Raw genomic sequence first — 24,429 nt, forward strand, 5'->3', positions numbered from 1 at the left:
CCTTCAACACAAAACCATAACCCAAAACTAAAATATATTATCTACAACTATTTCCCCAACTTAACCCATCTAGCCCATGCAAGCCATTGAGTTGAAGCCACAGGGTGGCCATCTTACTCCTCCCATCTTGCGAGCAGACTACTGTATAATCTGTACGTATACTAGGGCTGGGAATTTTTGACTGTCTCACGATTCGATTCGATTACAATTTTTGGGCCTACGATTCGATTCAGAATCGATTTTCGATTCAAACGATTTTCGATTCAAAATTATTTGATTGACAAATGATTTCTGCTTCAATTTACAGATATGCACAACATTGTCATGATCTACTCCAGTCTGCTTTGCAAGACAAAATGACAAACAGAGACATTTAAGTGCCTTTTTTTTGTTTATACATTTATTCATTTTGTATTGTAAGTGCCTTTTTCCACAAAAACATAATGTGGGCTACAACTGCCTTTTCCCCTTCTTCTTCCTTTCTAATTTAAATAAAATCGATGTTTGGATATTAATATCGAATCGATTCAATTAATAAATGAGAATCTCGATTATTTTATGAATTGATTTTTTTTGGCACACCCCTAACGTATACCTACAGATTTACAGGTATAATCCATCCATCCATCCATCCATCCATCCATCCATCCATCCATCCATCCATCCATCCATCCATTTCCTAGACCGCTTATTCCTCACAAGGGTCGCCGGGTGTGCTGGAGCCTATCTCAGCTGGCTCTGGGCAGTAGGCGGGGTACACCCTGGACTGGTTGCCAGCCAATCACAGTACAGGTATAATTCTTTAATAAAAAAAAAAAATTAAAAAGATACAAGTATTAGGGATGTAACGATAAGTGTGATATCGTGATAGTAAAACTGCCACAACATCGTCCTCGTCATGTTCACGATATTTCAATGTAACACATCTGTTAAAAAAAATTTTGATTTACATTTGTGCAGTTTTAGCACCCTCTGGTGGCTAGTTTTTTGTGCAATTTCAATTTCATTAGGCATGTTTTGGCCCTTCTATGTTTAATATGTACACTAATTGTCAGATGAAGGGGAAAGTAATATGCCTGTGAAGCAAATATGTGGAGGAACTCAATGTGTGTATTCATTAACAACATAACATAATAATAAAACATCCATCCATCCATTTTCTTGACCGCTTATTCCTCACAAGGGTCGCGGGGGCTGCTGGCGCCTATCTCAGCTGGCTCTGGGCAGTAGGCGGGGGACACCCCTGGACCGGTTGCCAGCCAATCGCAGGGCACACAGAGACGAACAACCATCCACACTCACACGCACACCTAGGGACAATTCGGAGCGCCCAATTAACCTGCCATGCATGTCTTTGGAATGTGGGAGGAGACCGGAGTACCCGGAGAAGACCCACGCGGGCACGGGGAGAACATGCAAACTCCACCCAGGAAGGTCCGAGCCTGGACTCGAACCGGAGACCTCAGAACTGGGAAGCGGACGTGCTAACCACTCGACTACCGTGCCGCTAATAATAAAACATAATAATAATAACATAACATTGATGTTATGTACAAAAGCACAATATTGTCCTTTTTTTTAGTATGAGCACATTTTTCTTTGCAATATTGTGACCTTTTTAAATATCGCCAACCTCCCCACAATATTGTGATAATTATCATATTGTAAGCTTCATATCGTGATAATGCTGTATTGTGACATTTGGATAACGTTACATCCCTAATATGTATACAACTTTCCTCCTGTAAACATCATTAAGCATATAATTTATACATGTAATTAAAGCAAGTTGCAAAATGTCTGAAGTCCTCTTGTTTGTTTAATGAATTGAAAACATAAATACTGTTTCTGGCAACCAGTTCGGGGTGTACCCCGCCTACTGCCCCAAGCCAGCTGGGATAGGCTCCAGCATCCCCGCGACCCTTGTGAGGAGTAAGCGGTCAAGAAAATGGATGGATGGATGGATGGATGGATGGATGGATGGATGCTGTTTCTACTATGTTGCAAATGTTCTCCAACTTCGATACTGTAAATGTATAAGATTGTATACGCAGAAAGGTTTCTTGGGAGTAGTAATATGGCGGTCATGTGGCTTCAAAAGTCTTGAGCTATCACTATCTAGTAATATTGACTATAAATCCACTGAATAATCACTAGAATCTTTATTAGTTTTCCTGGCATATTAATTATTAATAGAAGACAGTCTTAATAATAATGGGGATTTTAATCCAATTGTTACATTTATTTCTTGCTGTTTGTTTTATGGTCGATCAATGTACATTGAACAGCATATATTTATTTAAAATTTTTATTTACAGCCACACCTGTTGTAAAAGTGCTCTATAAATTTGAACTGACATAAACATAGTGACCTTTTTTTTTTTTTTTTAAACCTCTGTATATCATTAAAGGATGGCCATCTATATAGAAAAACATGAACAGCTCCATCCATCAGTTAGCGTCATCCGCAGTAGCTGTACGAGCAACGGCTCGCATCCGTGCGTGAAGTTAAAATGCTGAGATGACGCGTCTCCCGGTTGTCGTTTTAAAATAAAACATCAACTTGACTCGGAGAGCTTCATAAACAGGTTTTGAGTTGTCGTAACGGATCGCTTCTTATTTTAAGAAATCTTCTACAATACATCGAGTATCGTAGTGTTATCGTTCCAACGGCTTCCAATGATTTTTGATACGTCTGGTAACTTATTGTGAAAAAAAGCAAATTGTGTTTTTCCGGCACGGTCCCCTTCTCAGCGTCTGGATGTCAGAGCAGTTGAACCTGTGCTTGGATCACGGAGGACGGACGGAGACCGTATCGCCTTGGAGGTTTTGCTATTGTCTCACAAAGAGCATCTTCAGAGTTTTTATTTCTGTCTTTTCGGTTGGCACTGCCTGAAAAAGCCTCTTCTTCTTCACGTCCAGCGAGAGAGAGTGGAGCGGAGTCGCCTTAATAAGACGGCGAGGTGAGACTCATTTTCCCTCCCGCCCTGATCTGCGCGTCTTGGAGGAACATCGGCGAACATCATCACCAGCATCCGAAGGGAGGCCCCGAGGTGCTTCGAGAGGAGTGGAGGTGAGCCCGAAATTACATTTAAAAGTTTGAGACTCCAAAAAACAAGCCCATAGGTTGCGTTTTTACATTAAAACACAAACTAGACTTGTTTTTTAGGACTATATACGTGTTCGTATGTGGACCACAGGAGCCGTTGAGTTAACGCGCGTGTTTTAACGTCCATTTGTCCCCTCAGAAGTCTCAGAAGATTTTCTTCCTCGCCTCACCTTGTCCCACCTGTGATTCCGTCTCATTTGGTGACAAAACCTCGCCACATGGACACCCCCACCACCACCAAGCTCCCGCCGCCCTGCCCGTCCTCACCCACCAGCAGCTTCTCGGTGCCGTCGGCGGAGAAGGTGGACGGCTTCGTGCGACGCTCCATCCACAGGCCGCGCCGCAGGAGATCCCCCAGCTCGTCCAACTTCCGCCACCAGAACTCCGCGGCGGAGCTGACGCCCCTGCCTCTTCTCAAAGGTCAGTCCGCATCCAACCCGAGATTAGAACACAACACACATAGATAATTGAAAAAAAAAAAAAAAATGGGTGGAAAATTAATGAATCTTGCAGTCAATAGACTGAAAGTGGGGAACACTGTAGTCCAAAACAACGTCCCATGTCAACGATGACATGAAAGAAAAATCCGCCGTTTGTCCGTCATGATAAAATGATGATTAAGAGCAGTTTGAAGTTATTATCGGTAGGGGTGTAATGATATCCAAACATCACGATATGAAGGTCATGATACGATAATTGTCACGATATTGTGGGGATGGTGGCGATACAAAAAAAAGGTTAAAACATTGTAACAAACTTAGCTCATACTAAAAAAGAAAACAATATTGTGCTTTTGTACATTACAGCAATGCATAGAAACAACCTAAAATTTCAAATAACACTTAATATTGAGGCAGACTTGGATCACTAGCATATTATTATTTATCTGGCCATTGGATTATAAACATCGAAGGGCGAAAATATGCCTTGTGAAAATTAAACTGCACTAAGAAACCAGCCACCAGAGGGTGCTAGAACTGCACAAATGGAAGTCAACCTGACTTTAAAAAAAAAAAAAAAAAAAAGATGTGCTGCTTTTAATATCGTGACATGGTGATGAGTGATGACGATATATTGTGGCAGTTTTAATACAGCGATATCACGATATTGCCGTTGTCGTTACACCTAATTACTGGTAACACAAGCAGCCTGAATTCATGTAAAAAATTAGTTACAAATTAGGGCTGAACAATATATCAGAAAAATATCAATATTGTGATATTGGCCCATGTAATATGCATATCGCAAAGACATGCAATAAGTTTCATATGGAATTTCACCAGTCAAACGCTAACTAAAATGTGCACCGCCATCCAATAGTTGAACATTATCGAGGTGTAATTACAATTAATTAACTTAGAATATATTGTGTTTACTTATTTTGCTGCATGAAAAATGTAATTCTTAGGTACATGTTAAATATCGCAATAATATCGATATCGCTATATTGAGCAACTGTATTGCATATTGCATAATTTTCTAATATTGTGCAGCCCTATTACAAATACAGTATAAATAATGTGAAACCATATTTTGTGAACAATGAACAAAAATAGTGAAAAAACAGTCGTCAGTCCTCAGCATCTTGTCATCTTCAGTCGGCAGCAAGTGGAAAAATTACTTTTTGAAAGTGTTAATTGCACATAAAAAATAATGAAGTTACCGCATCAATTATTGACAAAATATCAACTTTTTACTGCTGAAAATGGCTCAATGAGTCAATTATCCTTTTAATTATTGCGTTGGAATGAATACGAGTTAAGTAGCAAAAAGCCAGCCGTTTTGGTCCATCTCAGGTGTCGGCCATTTTGCCACTTGCCGTCGACTGAAGACGACGTCGCGTTTGCTCAGGTTTCAGGTAAACAACCAATCTCAGCGCAGCTTCAGAAAACGGGTGAGCTGTGATTGGTCATTGCCCGAGCAACTATGATGTCATCTTCGGTCGACAGCAAGTGGCAAAATGGCCGTCCCTGGAGATGGATTAAAAACGGCTGGCTTTTTGCTTCGTAACTCATATTCCACAAATGTCATATTCACCACAATGTCATATTTCGACTCGTGAGGTCCAGTGTTATTATAGTTTTGGAATTTTTCATTTTAGTTACGTTTTGATTTCGTTTTGAGTTTTGTCTTTTAAATTGAGTTAGTTTTAATTAGTTTTTAGGGTGGTTCTGTGAGTTTTTAGAAGTTTATTTATTTAATAAGTTCTTAGTTTTAGTTAGTTTCAGTATTAGTTTTATTTTTATTTTATTTTTTATTTTTTATTTTTTGTAAATGTGAATTACTTGTGCGCAATATTTCAAAATCACCATGGGAGCGACGTCATCTGAAGATGCTTTTCTATTGGCTACTGCGAGATAACGTCACTTCTGTGTGACACAATTTCAAACGTACTTATTCCGGCAGTTAATATCAAAATAAATCGACTTCAAATCACATTTAAAATCATCCCCAAAAACTCATGTATTCAATTAATGACCAAAGACTAAAACAAAGGAAATTTTTGCAATCATTAAAGTTAGTTGTCGTTAGTTTTGTAAACATAAAATGTGGTTTCAATTAGTTTTTTTAAAAAGCATTTTCGTTTTTATTTTATTCTGTTAACGAAATTGTTTTTTTAATTTTAGTTTTAGTTTTTGTCAGTTAGTTTTCCTATTTTAAAAAGCATTTTCGTTTTTATTTTATTCTGTTAACGAAATTGTTTTTTGAATTTTAGTTTTTTCAGTTAGTTTTCATTTTTTAAAAAGCATTTCCGTTTTTATTTTATTTTGTTATCGAAATTGTTTTTTAAATTTTAGTTTTTCAGTTAGTTTTAGTTTTTCTAAAAAAACATTTTTGTTTTTATTCTATTCCGTTAATGAAATTGTTTTTTGAATTTTATTTTTTTCAGTTATTTTCATTTTTTAAAAAGCATTTTGTTTTTATTTTTATTTCGTTATAGAAATGTTTTTTTAACTTTATTTTTTGTAGTTAATTTTTGTTGTTTTTATTTTATTTCGTTATTGAAATTGTTTTTTGAATTTTATTTTTTTCAGTTTTCATTTTTTAAAAAGCATTTTCGTTTTTATTCTATTCTGTTAATTATTTTTTTAATTTTATTTTTTTTTTAGTTAGTTTTTGTTGTTTTAAAATGCATTTTCGTTTTTATTTTATTCCGTTAACGAAATAGTTTTTTGAATGTTAGTTTTTTCAGTTAGTTTTCGTTTTTTTAAAAGCATTCACGTTTTTGTTTTTATTTTGTTATCGAAATTGTTTTTTGAATTTTAGTTTTTTTCAGTTAGTTTTATTTAAAAAAAAAAAGCATTTTCATTTTTATTTTTATTTCGTTATCGAAATTGTTTTTTGAATTTTAGTTTTTTCAGTTAGTTTCCATTTTTTTAAAGCATTTTTGTTTTTATTCCATTCCGTTGATAATTAAAAAAAATATATATATATATAAATATAATAATAAATATATATTTTAATAAATATATAATAATAAATATTTTAAAATAGTTTTTGTTGTTTTAAAAAGCATTTTCGTTTTTATTTTATTCCGTTAATGAAATTGTTTTTTGAATGTTAGTTTTTTCAGGTAGTTTTTATTTAAAAAGCATTTTTGTTTTTATTTTATTCCGTGAACGAAATTGTTTTTTGAATTCTATTTATTTTTCTTAGTTTTCGTGAACTAAAATAACCTCGGTGAAGTCCCATATAACATATTATTGTCTCAGGTAAGTGCTGTCTGACGTTTTTGCCACTGTTTTGCCGGCACGCAGACGCGGCCGCGGCCGAGTTCCACGAGCTCTTTTGCAAGAAGCTGCAGCAGTGCTGCGTGACCTTTGACTTTGCGGACTGCGTGAGCAACCTGAACGGGAAGGAGATCAAGCGGGCGGCGCTCAACGAGCTGGTGGAGAACGTGGCCACCAGCAAGGGAGTCATCGAGCCCCTCTACCCGGAGGCCATCAAGATGGTAACGGCGGACGGACGAACGGACGCCGGCAATCTCTCCACTTTTTCTCTCTCTCTCATTTCATGTGTCATCGGTGGTCGCAGATCTCCGAGAACATCTTCCGATGCCTGCCGCCGTGCGACAACCCCGAGTTTGACCCGGAAGAGGACGATCCGCCGCTGGAGGCTTCCTGGCCGCATCTGCAGGTTGACTACTCCGTCCGTCTTTTGTGTGAAAGTCTCGCATGAGCGGGAAGAAGCGGAGCAAACGTTTTTGTGCGTCTCTCTTTCCCAGCTGGTGTACGAATTCTTCTTGAGGTTCCTGGAAAGTCCCGACTTCAAGCCCACTGTGGCCAAGCGCTACGTGGACCAGAAATTCGTATTCCAGGTGATCCTCTCTCAGCTTCTCCTTCCCGCGCGTGTCCGTGTTCCGCCACTGAAAGAGCTTTTCTGTGTGTTTTTAGCTCCTGGAACTTTTTGATAGTGAAGACCCCCGGGAGCGGGAGTACCTCAAGACCATCCTACACCGCATGTACGGAAAACTACTGGGCCTCCGAGCCTACATCCGCAAGCAGATCAATCACATCTTCCTCAGGTGAGCCGGTCGTCCTATTTTGAGCCGCTCCTAGTCTTCATTACGTCAACACACATTTTACACCGGACTAAAACTAGACGAGTGTTAATTTCGGCAATGAAAACTAAATGAAAATATTTTTGTCAACACACCAGACGAAAACTATATTCGACTAGTGCAACTAAATCAGTCTGCATTTCCGTCGACTGATACAAATGACTAAAATGTATTTCACTTAATAAAAACTGGACTAAAATCGATGGACAATTTAGCTCACAAACAAAATCGAGATGAAAATTCTGACTTTGTAAAAGTCCTGTCTCTGTAACATTAATCCAACAGCTGTAACGTTCCAACGTGGCTAATTTATTATCTTGTAGGATGGAGTCGTTGCCATTTGTTGATATACTGCAGTGCTTCTCAAATAGTGGGGCGCCCCCCCCCCACCCCCCCCCCCCACCCCCCCGCCCCCCCACCCCCCCAGGGGGGCGTGAGACTCCATCAAGGCGCGCTTGACCTCGGGGAACATGCTTTTTTATTTTTTTCCTGTCCTAGAATAAAGGTAAATTGCACCTCCACGACATTAGGGGGCAGTGGCGCGCTCATTATTGGCAGATTGTGCGCAGGGAGCATTCGCTCGGTGGTGTAGGGGTTTTGTTTGCACTGAGCATGCGTGCTTTGCACACAGCAAAAAAAATCAGCACAAATTATTTTATATATTTTTGTTTTGCAGGTTAAACTTTTTTTTTTTAAATATTGTGCTCCTGAGTTAATGTTGGTGATCAGTTTGAATGCATTATTATTTATTGATTTTATGTAATTTTATTTTTCCATATCATATGGTTTGATATGGTCAGTCAAAAAATGTTTCTAGTTTAATTAAGGATTTAATTTTTTTTTTTTTTTCAGATGCACTTTAAATCTTCTCTGTTACAGTTAATAAAGCTATTCTTTGTTGTAAGTTGGTCCATATTTCTTTCTTTTTTTTATTCCGTTTTACGTTATTAAGGATACAGCGTTATGCAGAGGTGTGCTTATAACAATTTTATACACACAAAACTATTTATAGTCACGGGGAGGGGGGTGGTGGTGTTTTCTTCTTACTGGGGGGGCATGACAGAAAATAACTGCGAAGCACTGATGTACTGCAATTGTATGTGAATTTGTTTTTCAGCAAAAAGATGAGAGAAAATTTGATGTGAAGTAGTTTTCGATTCATTGGAAATGTATAATATCTGATGACAAAAATATTGTAAAAGGGTAAAATGGTTAATGGCTAAAACTAACTAAAATGTTGACAGTTTTTGTTAACTAAAACTAGATGAATAAAATGATGTTGTTTTGGCCTAAAATAATGACTACAATGCTCGATTTATAGTCGACTAAACAGTGACCAAATAAAAATGGGATGAGGTTCATTATGATAAAACCTAACAAGTGTGATTGAAACTGGACTAAAACTGAGACTAAATTTCAAAATGGCAGATAAAATGAACACTGGACTAGACAAAAAAAAAAACGTCATTAATAAACAATATCTGGGACTAAATCATGCATTTTCGTTGACTAATGAAGACGAGACAAAAATGTCCTTCACTTAATAAAAACTGGACTAAAATCAACGGACACTTTAGTTCCTGAACAAAAACGAGACGGAAATGATATGATTTGGTCAAATCTTGTCTCCTAATCTGTCCCATCTGTGACACTGTCATGTGACATACAGTGACACGCCCCCTTTCAAATCTGCAGCTATCAAGTGCAACATGAACACAAACACGTGGGACAGACAGGAGGTGGATTCACAATGAAAGGTTATAAAAATAAATAAATTATAGTTTTAATGTGGGCGGCACGGTAGTCGAGTGGTTAGCACGTCCGCTTCCCAGTTCTGAGGTCTCCGGTTCGAGTCCAGGCTCGGACCTTCCTGGGTGGAGTTTGCATGTTCTCCCCGTGCCCGTGTGGGTCTTCTCCGGGTACTCCGGTCTCCTCCCACATTCCAAAGACATGCATGGCAGGTTAATTGGGCACTCCGAATTGTCCCTAGGTGTGCGTGTGAGTGTGGATGGTTGTTCGTCTCTGTGTGCCCTGCGATTGGTTGGCAACCAGTCCAGGGTGTCCCCCGCCTACTGCCCAGAGCCAGCTGAGATAGGCGCCAGCAGCCCCCGCGACCCTTGTGAGGAATAAGCGGTCAAGAAAATGGATGGATGGATGGATAGTTTTAATGTAACATAAATCCAACGGCTATAATATTCCAACAATAATGTTAATCCGACTGCTAATACTTGCTAACTTACTAGCTGGGAGCCATAGTAGCCACTGTTATTGTGTGTCAAGTTGTTTTTCATCAAAAATATGAGAAAATGTATGTGAAATAGTTTTAGATCTAAAAAATATTCAACATAATCTGCTGACATAAAAAAATATATATCGGGGTAAAATTGTTGTCCTGACGAAAACCAGACTAAAACTTTGACATTTTTTTTTTACTAAAACTCGACAAATAAAAAGGGGACAAAAACTGAGACTAAATTTTAAAAAATAAATAAATAAATAAATAAACAGCGGGCAAAATGAACACTAATCCGCTGCTTGCAAATAATAGCAATAATAATAATAATTAGGGATGTTCGATATCACTTTTTTTTCAGACCGATACCGATGCTCAGACCCTCAGTACTCATCAATACCGATACCAACTGCTGATACCAGTAGTACATTTTGACAAATAAAAAAAATCACTAAAATATATTTTTAAACAAATATATTTCCTTTAATTTTGACAAAAAAACAGCACAGTCACTCTTCAATAGTCTTAACGCTCAAAATGAAACACAAAAATGCTCTTTTAGTTTAAGATTCACAATTTTAAAGTATTTCCAAACCGGTGAAGTTTTGGTGAAAAACTGCTGCAAGCTAGCGCCAGTTACAGGCAAGGAGGACTCACTTAACGTCTTCCCCCTCTGCCATCGGTTGCTTGTACTCGTCTGCGTCACGAGTACTTGGAAAAAGGCTGGTATCGGCCCGATACCGACACCTGGTATCGGTACTCGCCTATCCCTAATAATAATAGTAATAATGATCCAACACTTGTCATCCAGGTTCATCTATGAGGTGGAGCAATTTAACGGTGTCGCGGAGCTGCTGGAGATCCTCGGCAGGTGAGCACAAAACACTTCTTTCGCCTCTGCTACCTGATTGCTAACATAAATTGAGAAACTCTATCGGCACACAGGCTAACAATTAGCATCTCTGTGGATATATGAACACAACATGTAGCCAGACAATATAACAAATACACACAGGCATATATTCTTTATCCTCTGCGAAGAACAACTAATACACCAGCATGAGCAGCACAACTGAAAGGGAGAAAATTGAAAGAGATTATTCAATTGTTCTTGAATGATGTCATTACTCAGTTTTCATTAAGTGTTTTTTTGGGGGGGAGGATGCAACCAATTAATGGCATTTCCCTAATCCCTTCATTTTAGTGCGAAAAGATGATTTGAGTCAAGGAACAAATTCAACCAAGACAACATTGTTGTTGATTTTTGGGAACATTTGCTCAATTAAGGTCAAGTCAAGTTGAGGGTGATGTGACAAAAAAAATAAAAAATTGAAAAATTTCACGCGAGGAGCGAGAGGCCGGCAGTCAAGTTGCTGGTAACAGGGGTATTTATAGCCCCGCCCACAGCGGTGACAATGACTGAAGGCGGGGTCACGCTGAACGATGAGATGACATCACGCCGCCATGAAAGGGGGTGGAGCTCCTGTAAGGAATGCAACGCATTGACTGAATGGAGTTGATGAAGCTCATGTTTGTCGCTTTTCTGTGTCGCAAACCCGCCCGGCCAGCATCATCAATGGCTTCGCTCAGCCCCTGAAGGCCGAACACAAGCACTTCCTGGTTCGTGTCCTCATCCCGCTGCACACCGCCAAGTCCCTGTCCGTCTTCCACGCGCCGGTCAGTCACCGCTTCCACTCCATTTGACAGTGATTGTTCACTCGTAGTCAGATTTGCTGGATGCAAACGATTTCTGTGTTTGTCACCGTTGGTGATATCACTAGGATGCCACTAGATGGCAGAGTCGAGTCATGTGTGTGAGTGTGTGACAGTTGTGTATGTGTTCAAGTTTGGTTTTGCCTGTATTATTGAAATTGTCCCATTTGTTATAGGGTCAGTGCAGTTTATCAATTACACCTCATTTGACTTTTCCCCCCCCCCCTCCCAGTCACACGCACACGTTCTTGAGTCACACATTCAAACTTGTGTGGACTTAAACTAACAAAAAAAAATAAAAATTCAAAAAATAATTATGTTAACGAAATAAAATCAAAGCGAAAATGCTTTTTAAAAAACGAAAATGAAGGGAAACTACATTTTATTTTTACAAGACTAACTAAAAGTAACTAATGATAGCAAAAATGTCCTTTGTTTGAGTCTTTGGTAATTAATTTACCGCATGAGCCTTTGAGGATGGTTTTAAATGTAATTTTAAGTAGATTTATTTTGATATTAACTGCCGTTTTTTTGTTTTGTTTGTTTTTTTAATATTGCTCACAAGTCATACACATTTACAACAACAACAAAACTAACACTGAAAGTAAGCATTTATTAAATAACTAAAACTAATCAAAACTAACAGAAGCACCCTGAAAACTAATTAAAACTAACTCAATTGAAAAAACAAAACTCAAAAGGAAACGAAAATTAACTCAAATGCAAAATTCCAAAAGTCTAATAAGCAACCCTCACCTGACAAGCTCAGTTTTTCTGGCAATGTAAACAAAAGTTAGGATATGAATGCAAAGTACTTTTCATCATGTCGGTGACTCAACAAGCACTTTGCATATAATAACGGTTGTTGTTGTTATTGGAAGGAGAGAAATGTGTAATAATAATATGGTGATGTCACTCCAGTCAGGAAGCGAGCAGCTCCGTTTGTTTATGGCGTTCCCACGGCGGTGTCCATTTTGGAAGAGTTGCTTACAAGCGCTCCAAATTGTTTTCCTCAATTTCCCCTGTTGGATCAATTCGGGAACTGGATTTTTTTTTTTTTTTTTTTTTTTTTTAATCCTCAAAGGTCGTGTTAAAACATTTGTTTCTTAGTTGCTATCGCTGTGTTGACATCGAAATGAGCGTTCTATTCTTAAAAAAAACAAAAAACAAAAAACAAAAAAAAAACTGTGGTGGCTGCAAACTGACACCTGAAAATTCCCTCCGGCTCCGTAATCCCTAATGCCTAATTGACAAAAAAGGTCGCATGGCAACCACGATCCAAACGTCGTGTTTACCCCACGCGGGCTTTAAAAAGTTTTTTTTTGAATGGCTTGACTCATCCTCACGTTGATTTCTAATCCATTTTTCTTTTCACAGCTGACCTACTGTACCATGCAGTTCATTGAGAAAGAGGCCGCGTGCACCGAACACGTAAGTTGGAGCACATTTGCTCAAAAATGACGCGAACGACGAATGCACATTACTTGAGTTCAACAATCCTCGTCAAATGAGTCGACAGCAAAAGATTATTGGACAAAATCATTCAGGAATACAGTGGATATAAAAAATAAAAAAAAAAGTTTATGACACGCCCCCTGTTCAAAAAGTTTTGGGGGTAGTTACAGTGTTCCCCCGCTATAACGTGCTTCACTTTTTGTGGCCTCGTTTTGTTGCATTTAGTGCAATTTTGCATGCATTTTTTTTTACAGTAATGTATAGTGATGTAATGATAATCTCAATATCTTGATATCACGACATTAAAACTGCCGCAATATATTGTCATCATCATGGTCACGATATTTAAAAGCAACACATCTGTTCAAAAAAAGTCAGGTTGATTTCTATTTGTGCACTTGTAGCACCCTCTGGTGGCTAGTTTTTTTTTAAGGCAATTTAATTTTCATGGGATGTTTTGGCCCTTCTGTGTTTCAAATCTACACTAATTGTCAGATGAAGGGGAACATAATATGCCTTGTGAAGCAAGTCAATATGTGGAGGAACTCAATGTGTTTGCATTAGCAAGTAAGCGCCTCAAGAAGTGTTATTCGGGATTGGAGGTTGTTTATATGCATTGCTGTTATGTTCAAAAGCACAATATCGTGTGTATTTTTTTTAGTGTGAGCTCATTTATTTTTACAATATTGTGACCTTTTTTAACTCATTCAAACCCAAAAACGTACAAATACGCTTTTAATACTTTGTCCTTCACTCCCAAAAACGTATTTAAATGATTTGGGTTTTTTTTTTTTGTTTTGATTTATGCTTGCGCATACAGAAGGCTTTGATACAGCTCCTAACATGAAGAGGGCGCTTAAAGCAATGGTAGTTCTTACAAAAAAAAAAAAAAAAACGGCCAGCAGGTGGCAGCGGAGTATAAGAGATCAGCCAGGGCCATGTTGCAACAAGCTCTTTTTGACAGTGTTTTCACCAGGAATGTCAATAATGATGAAATTCAGCAATATTCAAATGCTAATTTCTTCAAAACGGAAACATATACAAATATACTTTTTTTTTCCTGGTGAAAGAGGAGACTTTACAGTTTTACAACACAAAACATTTTTTTTTTTTTCTTTTCGGTCACAATTAACTGTGGAACAAGTTTGAAAACGATGAATCCAACTGTTTTTTTTTTTTTCATGAAAAAAAATGGCATTTGAACAGGGGTATGTCCTTTTTTTCTTGGTTAGATCATCAGAGGTTTGCTGAAATACTGGCCCATGACGTGCACGCAGAAGGAGGTCATGTTCCTGAGCGAGCTGGAGCAGATCCTGGACGCCATTGAGCCGTCCCAGTTCGTGCGCGTGCAGGAGCCGCTCTTCAGGAAGATCGCCACCTGCATCGCCAGTCCTCACTTCCAGGTTGACCCCACCGGCTCCGCCCACCTCACAAAACTCCAGGAAGCGCACACAAGTTTTCCAAAATATCGAAAATCATGCTGTTTCTCCAATTTGGATACTGTAAATGTATGGGATCGCATGGCAAGAAACGTTTCTTGGGAGGAGCAATATGGCGGCCTTGCCACCTCAAAAGTCTCGGCCTAGTGGTTAATTAGGGTTGGGCGATAACAGTGATTTTGGATTCGATCCGATACCAAGTAATACTGGGACCAAATATCGCGGTACCGACCCGATATCGATACTGGAAGTGTTTTATTAATTATTATTATTATTATTATTATTGTTATTATTATTTAAAGTACACATCTGTCACCTTGTCAACAGTGGCATGAGATGTGGGCCTTGGACTTCACCCTGATATTAAAAAAAAAAAAAAAAACTTTAATGCAACACAGTTATGATTTTACAGTCAAGCACACTCACTATCATCATTGATGCCAACTTGACACGGGTTTGGGATGTAAGAGTGGGCGGGGTCAGACGCGGTGCACTGCTTCCAAGCGTTGCAGAAGGTGGAAGGAAAAAGTAGCTCCTATGCACAAAAATAAACAAAAACAAATTTTGAGATATAAAAAAACAAAAAAATCTACTAAATGAATTGGAAATACCGTAATCGATACTTTTGCTTGGGGATCGATACTTCAAACGGAACACGCTGGATCGAAATATTGATATATTGGTATTGATCCGCTTATCCCTAGTGATTATCCAGTCCTATAATATAGATCAGTGGAATTTCTTTTTTAGTGATAGACCGATATGGTTTTATTCAAAGCCGATACTGATTATTAGTAGTCAAGGAGACCCATAACCGATATTTCAAGCTGCAGTAGGAAAGAAAATATATGTGTCAGAATTGGAAAAAAAAAAAGTTTTTGTTTTAATTCTAACATAAAAAATTGACAGCTTTGTTTAAAAATGATAACAAAAACTGCACATGTTAAGTTAAATTAAAAACTAAGTCAGTTAAGTTTTCTACTATAAATAAAATTTTCCAAAATTTGAACATAGTTTTTTCATTTTATTATTATTATCATTATTTTGTAATTTTTAAAAATAAAAAGTGTAGGAACTTTGCAGTGTCAACATATATATATATATATATATATATATATATATATATATATATATATATATATATAGGGGTGTTTAAAAAAAAAATCGATTCTGCGATATATCGCGATACTACATCGCGCGATTCTCGAATCGATTCAATAAAAAAAATCGTTTTTTTTTTTTTTTTTTTTTTTTTTTTTTTTTTTTTTTTAAAGAGCTCAGAATTGTTCATTCGGTAGTCTTACCGATTCAACGTCTTATCATCATTACCTTTTTTTCTTTTCTTTTTTTTTGTGTGTGTGAATCGATTTTTAAATTTCCAGTTTTAATGGAAAAATATTCAACAAAACGTCTGACTTCGGGTTAGGATTCACACCTTGAGCATGGAAGAATGTTATATGAACGGAACACTAAGCCTTAATATTTTATTTTAATGCTGTTCAAACATGAAACAGATTACAACCTCTATAAGACTGAAATTTCAGATAAATAAATAATACATTTTCATATAAATCTTACACTCTACAAGCTTACTGATTAGTATTTTCTAAATTTGAATGAAAAAAAATCGCAACAATCGACTTATAAATTCGTATCGGGATTAATCGGTATCGAATCGAATCGTGACCTGTGAATCGTGATACGAATCGAATCGTCAGGTACTAGGCAATTCACACCCCTAATATATATATATATACATATTTATACAGTAGAAAGTCAAATCAATCCATAAATGAAAAGTTCCCTTTATCGCACTGAGCGACAAATGCATGCGAATGTTTGCTCTTTTTTTTTTCATTATAGTCCGTAAAAGCTTTCAAAAGATGTTTTGTAGACGGTGAAAAATTGTCTGAATATGTTTTGAAAAGTTTTTGGACAAGTCAAAAGTGTCTGCAAACATCTCACAAATCCTGAAAAAGTCGAAATTTTGCTCCGTTGGCAAACATTTGCCACTCAGTCAGATATCAGCTTGATCAGATTCGAAAAAAAGGCCCATGCCCATATTTGGCCAATAATAGGTCTATCCCTAATTTTTTTTTTTTGACATTTGCCGACTAGCATGAAGCGTGTAAATGACCGGAGAATGCCCCTCCCACCCGCGCGTGTGCACCAGGTGGTGGAGCGAGCGTGTTACCTGTGGAACAACGCGCACATCGTCAGCCTGATCGAGGACAACTGTCACGTCATCCTCCCGCTGGTCTTCTCCAACCTGTACACCTTTTCCAAGGAGCAATGGAACCAGTAGGTGGCGCACACATTGAGGCTGTAAACATTGGGGGCGACCCTCACCTTGTTGACCAAGCAAATGTCTACACACCCCCCTCCGTAGACCCATCGTGTCTCTCGTCTTCACCATCCTCGAGACCTTCATGAAAATGCACAGGGAGCTCTTTTTACAACTGGCCAATTCTTACAAGGCGGAAAAACAAAAGTGAGTGGGGGTCCATGCATATGTGGTTACCCCCCACCTGTCCCTCACATGTGCGCGTGGCACCGTTTGTCTTTCCTCAGGGCCACAAAGCGGGCGAGGGAGCGCGCCGAGCTGTGGCGGTGCCTGGAGGCCCTCGCGGAAGCCAAGCGCAGCGAGGGGGAAGGGAAGGAGCCGAGCACGCTAGTAGAATGAAGATGGTGGCAAAAGTTGCACACAATTTGCCACCTCAAGGGAAAAGAATGGTGTTTTTTTTTTTTTTTCTTGTTTGATTTGGTGGCGGTGCTAACCATGACACTTTTATAGCGTGTGAAGGGGGATTTAGTTCTAGTTTTATTTCTTTTTTTTTTTCCAAACAAGTTGACCTCTGACCTGAGCAAGTGCACCATAAGCGTAAGCTTTTCTTCCTTTAAGCAATACTCGCATTCATTTGTTGTTCACGTTGTCTTAAAAGGTACTTTACCTGGAAATCAATTTACATGAGAATGATTTTTTTTTTTTTTGCTTGACTGAATGATATGTTTGTTTTGTACTCAATGAGGATTTGAAGCGGTGTGTGTGCGTGTAAGCGAGAGAGACAGGGTTTACATTTGAATGTAAAGTGAAACAAATTGATTGTCTTTTGTTGTTGTTGTTTGTTTGAGCAATCTACACTGTCAGCGAAAGCCTTGGTAGTCAACTGTTTTCATTTAGACACAGTGCAAAAAAAAACCCCACCTAGCCAAGAAAGCAAGTGGGGGTTATTTGATTGATGCTGCTGATTGTCTCTTCAAATATGTATTTGTGTTGCCAAATATCTTGATATATGCAGACTTTTTGATATATACTTGATTTCTTTCTTTCCAAAGAAGTCTGACTGAGTGATGTGAATGCATTACATGTAGCAATTGATCTCAATTTGTTTTTTTGTTTTTGTTGTTGTTTCCAAGAGTTTAAGCGACTGGAAGATGTTTTTGTTTTGGGTGTGGGACGGGTGAAAGTTGAAAGTTTACTGGACGTAACATGACATTACACTTTACTTTGACAAAAGAACACCGGCTGCGTATGTGTCTTGTTTTGATGAATTATTTCTCATTGATTCTATTTTTATCACAAAGACGTCCAAGCGGGAACGTGTTTCATTCGGGCGATTAATATCGGCCGATATTAGCCCTTTTCAAAATAATCATAAACAGCCCAAGTTTTGCTAATTAAACGCTGATATATGTTCTGAATTTCTCATCAATCAATACTCAAAATAATGCCATTATTGTCATGATTTATTTACATTGTAGATTCTCAGTGAAGGCATCAAAACTAAGAAAAAACACGTGTAGAGTTATGCAATTACAAAAAAAAAAAAAGGTGAAATAACTGCAAACATGTTTTAGATTCTCGTTTCTTCAGGAACGCCAAGAATACAAAAATAAAAAAATAAAACATGATTTCTATTATTTCACCTTTATTAAGTACATGTACGTGTCCAAACTTTTTGGCCTGTACTATATATATATATATATATATATATATATATATATATATATATATATATATATATATATATATATATATATATATATATATATATATATATATATATATTATATTTATATATTTTTTACTTATTCAGCTACATTTTGTGGCTATAGAACATATTACACATTATACACATTAACCACATACAACAGGAGTTTTGCCTAAGTTTGGTTCTTGATTCTTTTTTTTTTCTTTTTCTGCCATATATCGTAATCAGCGTCGGTATCAAAAAATGCAAATTAGTCGAGTCCTGGTGGTAATTATTTGTAATACCTTATTTAGAGCTTCAAAACACGAGAGACAGATGTTATACCGAGGTTATCTTTGTTTGTTCAAAGAAATAAATAAATGAAAATGCCGTGTCATTATCACACATGCACACTTTTGAGGTCAAGAAAAGAGCGTATAGACGAACAATCAGTATTTTCCAAGGAGAGTGATTGCCACTTGGGGCCTCTGGTGTGCTATTTGAATTGTAATTACAATGATGTCAGAGTGTCCATGTCCGCCCTAACAACTTTCTCATTGAAAAAAAAGGGAAGGGGAGGGAGGAAAATCACAAAAGACGGGCGCCTTCCAGTTCCAGCTTCCATTTCACTCGCTTGTCGCACGAACGGAGCCACACACACGCACCAGGTGAGACGACAAAGGTGAGAGCTTCTTTTCCTACTTTTCCTCAGTAATCATTTGAGACGACATAAGAAACTGTAGTATGCTGCACCATTACTTTTTTTTTATTTTATTTTTTTTAATAAACCTATTTGAACATCTGTCATAATTTGTAATCTGAGTTCAGATGATTTCATGTCAAACATTCCTTTTCTAAGAACCACTTGAATTAAAAGGTCGACTTACTCTTGAAGTAGCTTGCATCAGCAATTCATCGAGTGGCCAACAGAGGGCAGTTTTGTTCCCCCAGCATGCGCGTCTTTCTTCCATTCCTGCTGCTGCTCACGCTCCTGTTGCTGCTGCTCGTCCAGCGCGCGGCCGCGATGCGCGTCGCCGAAACAACGGCGGGGCTGCTCGCCTTCCGCGGCTGCGCAGTGCGAGAGTTCACCTTCGTGGCCCAGAAACCCGGGTGCAGGGGGCTGCGGGTAACCACGGAGGCCTGCTGGGGGCGCTGTCACACCTGGGAGGTAAAAAAAAAAAAAAAAAAAAAAAAGTCAACGCAACCCAGTCAACGCCACTAAAAACATATGGCATAATTGAACACATTGTAAAGAATGTAAACGTTTTCACTATTGATTTATTTTTGCTTCAATTCATTGGACATTGTGCTGCTCCTTTTGGTGTGCGCTTTGGCCAGCAAAAATGTCCGTTTGTTTTCGTCTTTGGTAATTAATTGAATGCATGAGCCTTTGGGGGAGGATTTTAAATGTGATTTTTTTTTTTTTTTAGTAGATTTATTTTGATATTAACTGGAAGTGAAAGTGTGTCACGCAGAACTGACGTAATCTAGCAGCAGCCAATAGAAAAGCCCCTTCAGATGACGTCACTCTCATGGGTGTTTTATTTTTTATTTTTATAAATATTGCGCACAATACACATTTTTTTTAAACTAACTAAAACTAATACTGAAACAACCTAAAACTAAGCATTTATTAAATAACTCAAACTAATAAATAATAAACAATAAAACAGACGCACCCTGAAAACTAATTAAAACTAACGGAAGTGTATTGCATTCGAAAAAAAAACAAAAAAAAAACAAAAAAAACAAAAAACAAAAAAAGTATTCAAAAAAATAGAAAAAAAAATAATCCAAAAAACAGAACACCAATTTCTGTTTTTCAGAGTAATTTATTTTATTATTATTATTATTATTTTTACCTCTGAACTCCAAGTGACCTGTTGCAGACCACTGACCTGTATATATGGCTGGATAGTTGATAGCCCACACACACCAGTGCAAGCCAAGCCGTTGAAGTCACAGGGCGGCCATCTTGTTACTCCCACCTGCTGAGTATTTCTCACCTGTTGATATACAGTAGTCTGCTCGTGAGGTGGTGGTAACAAGATGGCCACCCTGCAGTGACTTCAACGGTTTGCACTAGCGTGTATAGGCTATCGGCTATCCAGTCATATATACAGATCAGTGGTCTGCAACAGGTCACTTGGAGTTCAGAGGTTTAAAATAAAATAAAATAAAATAAAATAAAATAAAATAAAATAAAATAAAATAATACTCAGAAAAACAGAAATTGGTGTTCTGGTTTGTGGAATATATTTTTGTTTTGTTTTTTTAAATATTTTTTTTTCTGTTTAAAAAAAAAATATATTTTTTCTCCTGTTTTTCTGATTATTTTTTTTTAATGACGGAAAATATTCAGTAAAACAAAAAAATAAATTAATTTAAAAAAACAAAAACAAAAAACAAAGCTCCCCAAAAAAAATTAATCATAAAAACAGTTTTGTTTTGTTGTTTTTTCCAAGTGTATATGCTTAATATATGCTCAATATAAAAAACAAACCTCAAAACTGAAAAATTGCCAAACTATAATAACCCTGGCATTGACCCGCTTTTGTGTTTCGTCACACATTTTTGCAGAGGCCAGTGCTGGACCCACCCTACATCCACCGGCACCACCGCGTGTGCACGTACGCACTGACCCGCTACGCTAGCGTGCGGCTTCCCGGCTGCCAGCCAGGCGTCTCGCCTCTTTATTACTACCCGGTGGCCGTGCACTGCCACTGCGCCATGTGCACCACCTTGGACAGCGAGTGTGAGAGCTTCTGATGACTGATGATGATGTTCATCGTGTCATCAACTTGTGTGTGACGCTCATTAAAATCATGCAAACTAAATATCGGTGTGTGATTTTAGCTTTTTTTTTTTACTGGCATAGTTGAAACGGCCAGTAGGTGGCAGCAGAGTATAAGAGATCAACCAGGGCAAGCCAAATTGTCGATACGAGACAAGCAATGCTAAGTCCATATCCTACGAAGCTGGCGAATGTTGATTTCTCACCAAGGTTCGTTCGAGGTCACAAGTTTTGCAAAACTTTTTTATCTAAGTGCTCGCCAAGTGTTTTGTTTTTCTCGTCGCAAGGAAATGTTGACTCAAAATTTCCTTGCGACAAGAGACTGTGAGCGAATGTTGCGACCTTGAACAAAACCCTGACACGAGCTCAAAGTTCGCTAGCTTTGCAAATTGTTCGCCCCTTAGTGGGATACGGGCTTAGTATCGCTTGTCTCGTATCGACAATTTACCTTGCCCTGGTTGATCTCTTATACTCTGCTGCCACCTAAGACCTTACAGTTTTTTTTTTTTTGTTTTTTTAAGAGAGAGCTCAGAATTGTTCATTCGGCAGTCTTACCGATTCAACATCTTATCATCATTGTGCTCTCTTTTCTTTTTTAAAATATTTATCCGTATGTGTGCGTTTGTGTGTGTGCGTGTAAATATGTCTAAATTTATACTCATTAATTCACCTAAAACCTAATAAAAATCCCATTACCCTTCACCTTAACTGGATACTTCAGAGTCGCGCCAGAGTCGTGAAGTTCAGAAGGTCAGGAGACAAAAGGAAAGGTCAAAGAAAAGAAAGATAAATCAAAGTAAAATCCAGCACCAACTAAACACTTCCTGCCATCCACATGGTTACAAAATCAGTCTTACGCCAACCCCAGAAACCTCTAAATTCCAACAAATTAAGGACATCTCAAGAGACCAGAGGAAAAACTAAAGAGAGGAAGGAGGGAAGGATAGATAAAACAAAAACAAAAAAAAAAGACACCAGCATCCACTGATTCAACAAGCAGTGGGAGGGAGAGGCGAATTCTGTTTGAATTTCTGTAGATGCTGGTGTGATGGATATGGCATGCATAAGGACCGCCACCAAAGAAAGGAGCCGTCGACCGCGGCCCAGCAAAGTGAGCACGGCCCCCCTGGACTCCCCCAAGCCGCGGCAGCACCAAGGAGGAAGCACCGGGGGAGGGGCGGTGCACCAGGACACCGAGCCTGGTGGGAAGAAGCCCCGGTCGTCACGCCGGCGTTCGAGTGACACCTAACCCTGTTACTGAGTCCGCCAGCTCACCGACTGGCGAGCTCTACCCTTACACTGTGTATATACAAGTGTGTATATGTGTAGACCTTACAGTTTTATCCCTCTATTGTTGTGCATAATCAGAATACAGTTGTAGGAATAATTGTAAATAAGTTATCATACATCTGCTTGCAATGAAGAAAGAATGCTTTGCTCTGCTCCACACTCACATTCACATGTGCTAGCTACTTAATAGAAGATGACTCAAGAAGCACAAGAACCAGTTCATCTTCATTCCAGTCTGCTGAGGCCGCCTGTTTTCTGTTAAGAAATGATTGCAAACTTGACCACACATACCCAGCAATCGTCCACTTACATGCACACACACACATATAGACAAACAAGTACACTGTTCCAACTATGTTTTGCATTCGCATTATTCAGGTTGGAACGAGGGGCGTGGAAAACAAATAAAAAGAGAGGGTGAGGAGGGGATTTTTTTTTTTTTCAGAGAGTGCAGTAGTGAATTGTATCAGTCAGTTCCTCTCCTCTCTCCTCGTGAGCCTTGAACTGAATGTCTTATCTCCTTTTTGTGTCGTGTTCAATATATGTCAAACAGGTAAACCTGACAATAGTAAAAGAAAAAATAATACCAAAGTTCTCAATTTAAAAGTTGTTTTTTTTGTTTTAATTCACACAATGTAAACACAAAAAAAATATTCAATATATCTATCATTTACGCCCATTTCATGCACGCTCTGGTTCCACCAATGGATATAAATTATTATTTTTTTTAAATTAAACAAATAAATATTTGGTGCTTTTACATTCTTGAGTCTTTTTTTATGTTTGATTGTAGTGCTGATTGTAAAACGTGGAATCGAGTCTTTTCAATACTGTCTGCTCCTGTCAAAGTGGAAAGTAACGAACATCACAATTCCAAAGTCCAAATGCCGAAATATGAGTCATAGGAATTCTTATTTTTTTTGCCTGGGACTGTATTTTTCTTTAGTCAACTGCGATGTAGGTTTCCGGTCTTGGTTTTTGCTCAGTAGCGGGACGTGCGGCACATGTCGCAGCGACAAGCCTTGGCCGTCAGGATTTCCAGCTCGTCGTGGCGACGCCCTCCAGGACACTCCAGGCGGACTTTGACCTGGCCAACCAAGAGGCGGGGTCACTGAGCGGATCGAGTCCAATCGGCGATAACCCCGCTCCTTTTGCTTGCTCACCTTTGCCTCCTTTGCGATGGTGCAGCATCGCGCCGCTGATGTGACGTTGTGCGTAAAGTTGGAGGCCAGCAGCACCGAGTACCTGGACGGGAAGGCGCTGGACTCGCAGTAGCCCACGCAGGCGTGCGCCAGGTGGCTGCCTCGGCACGTGCCTCGCCGGTCACTGCGGATGCTCACGTTGAACGCTGAAAAGCAACACAAATGACATACTTTGCAGTCAGTAGGGATGTAACGATATCCAAAAATCACAACACGGTATTATCACGATATGACGGTCACGATATGATAATTATCACGATATTGTGGGGAGGTTGGCAGTACAAAAAATGGTCACAATATTGTAAAAAAATAAAAATAAAAAATAAAAAAATAAAAAAAATGAGCTCATACAAAAAAACAACACAATATTGTGCTTAAAAAAGGTTACAATATTGTTAAAAAGAGCTCAGATTAAAAAATATAAATAATAAATACATAAATAAACAAATGAAAAAAAACTTAAATAAAATAAACTGAAATAAAAAAACATAACCCACAATATTGTAAAAAAAAGAGCTCATACTAAAAATAGAAATAATAAATAAATGAAATTAAAAATAAATAAATAAATAAAATAACACACTGAAATAAAAAAAAACACATTATTGTAAAAAAAAAAAAGAGCTCATACTAAAAAAACAAAACAAAACAATATTATGCTT

The 24,429-nt window shown here is 38.1% G+C and overlaps 3 protein-coding genes across 6 annotated transcripts in view; 2 read left to right on the forward strand and 1 right to left on the reverse strand.

Moving 5' to 3' along the window:
* Window positions 1-2,509: 2,509 nt before the first annotated feature.
* Window positions 2,510-18,017, forward strand: LOC144003973 (serine/threonine-protein phosphatase 2A 56 kDa regulatory subunit beta isoform-like). 2 transcript variants are annotated; one of them, XM_077500763.1, is made up of 13 exons: window positions 2,510-3,073; window positions 3,252-3,529; window positions 6,868-7,061; window positions 7,145-7,246; window positions 7,335-7,427; window positions 7,504-7,634; window positions 10,715-10,774; window positions 11,472-11,580; window positions 12,994-13,047; window positions 14,304-14,474; window positions 16,684-16,811; window positions 16,900-17,001; window positions 17,082-18,017. In XM_077500763.1, exons 2-13 carry the CDS (start codon window positions 3,328-3,330, stop codon window positions 17,191-17,193), a joined length of 1,458 nt encoding a protein of 485 aa, XP_077356889.1. In that variant the 5' UTR covers window positions 2,510-3,073; window positions 3,252-3,327; the 3' UTR covers window positions 17,194-18,017. The 2 variants fall into 2 exon arrangements, with proteins under 2 accessions (XP_077356889.1, XP_077356887.1); XM_077500761.1 differs by having other exon boundaries at window positions 2,511-3,073; window positions 3,249-3,529.
* Window positions 18,018-19,375: 1,358 nt separating this feature from the next.
* Window positions 19,376-21,250, forward strand: gphb5 (glycoprotein hormone subunit beta 5). The gene is made up of 2 exons (XM_077500262.1): window positions 19,376-19,649; window positions 21,062-21,250. Exons 1-2 carry the CDS (start codon window positions 19,434-19,436, stop codon window positions 21,248-21,250), a joined length of 405 nt encoding a protein of 134 aa, XP_077356388.1. The 5' UTR covers window positions 19,376-19,433.
* A 1,940-nt stretch (window positions 21,251-23,190) lies between these two features.
* LOC144003248 (glycoprotein hormone alpha-2-like) overlaps window positions 23,191-24,429 on the reverse strand; it is a 38,594-nt gene continuing 37,355 nt past the window's right edge. For all 3 annotated transcript variants that reach the window (XM_077499302.1, XM_077499301.1, XM_077499303.1), the window contains 2 exons: window positions 23,729-23,913; window positions 23,191-23,652 (listed from right to left, as the gene is read on the reverse strand). In XM_077499302.1, coding sequence (XP_077355428.1) covers window positions 23,548-23,652; window positions 23,729-23,913 — 290 coding nt within the window. In that variant the 3' untranslated portion in view covers window positions 23,191-23,547. The remainder of the gene's footprint in view (window positions 23,653-23,728; window positions 23,914-24,429) is intronic.

This window comes from Festucalex cinctus, chromosome 16 (assembly GCF_051991245.1).
Source record: "Festucalex cinctus isolate MCC-2025b chromosome 16, RoL_Fcin_1.0, whole genome shotgun sequence".
Classification (NCBI taxonomy): Eukaryota; Metazoa; Chordata; class Actinopteri; order Syngnathiformes; family Syngnathidae; genus Festucalex; species Festucalex cinctus.

What these genes read in the sequence shown, in the direction of transcription:
- LOC144003973 (XM_077500763.1), top strand. Translation starts at nt 3,328, where the DNA reads ATGGACACCCCCACCACCACCAAGCTCCCGCCGCCCTGCCCGTCCTCA. An exon ending in ATCAATCACATCTTCCTCAG is followed by an intron (nt 7,635 to 10,714) that starts GTGAGCCGGTCG and finishes CTTGTCATCCAG; the next exon opens with GTTCATCTATGAGGTGGAGC. An exon ending in TCCAAGGAGCAATGGAACCA is followed by an intron (nt 16,812 to 16,899) that starts GTAGGTGGCGCA and finishes CCCCCTCCGTAG; the next exon opens with ACCCATCGTGTCTCTCGTCT.
- gphb5 (XM_077500262.1), top strand. Translation starts at nt 19,434, where the DNA reads ATGCGCGTCTTTCTTCCATTCCTGCTGCTGCTCACGCTCCTGTTGCTG. An exon ending in GGCGCTGTCACACCTGGGAG is followed by an intron (nt 19,650 to 21,061) that starts GTAAAAAAAAAA and finishes ACATTTTTGCAG; the next exon opens with AGGCCAGTGCTGGACCCACC.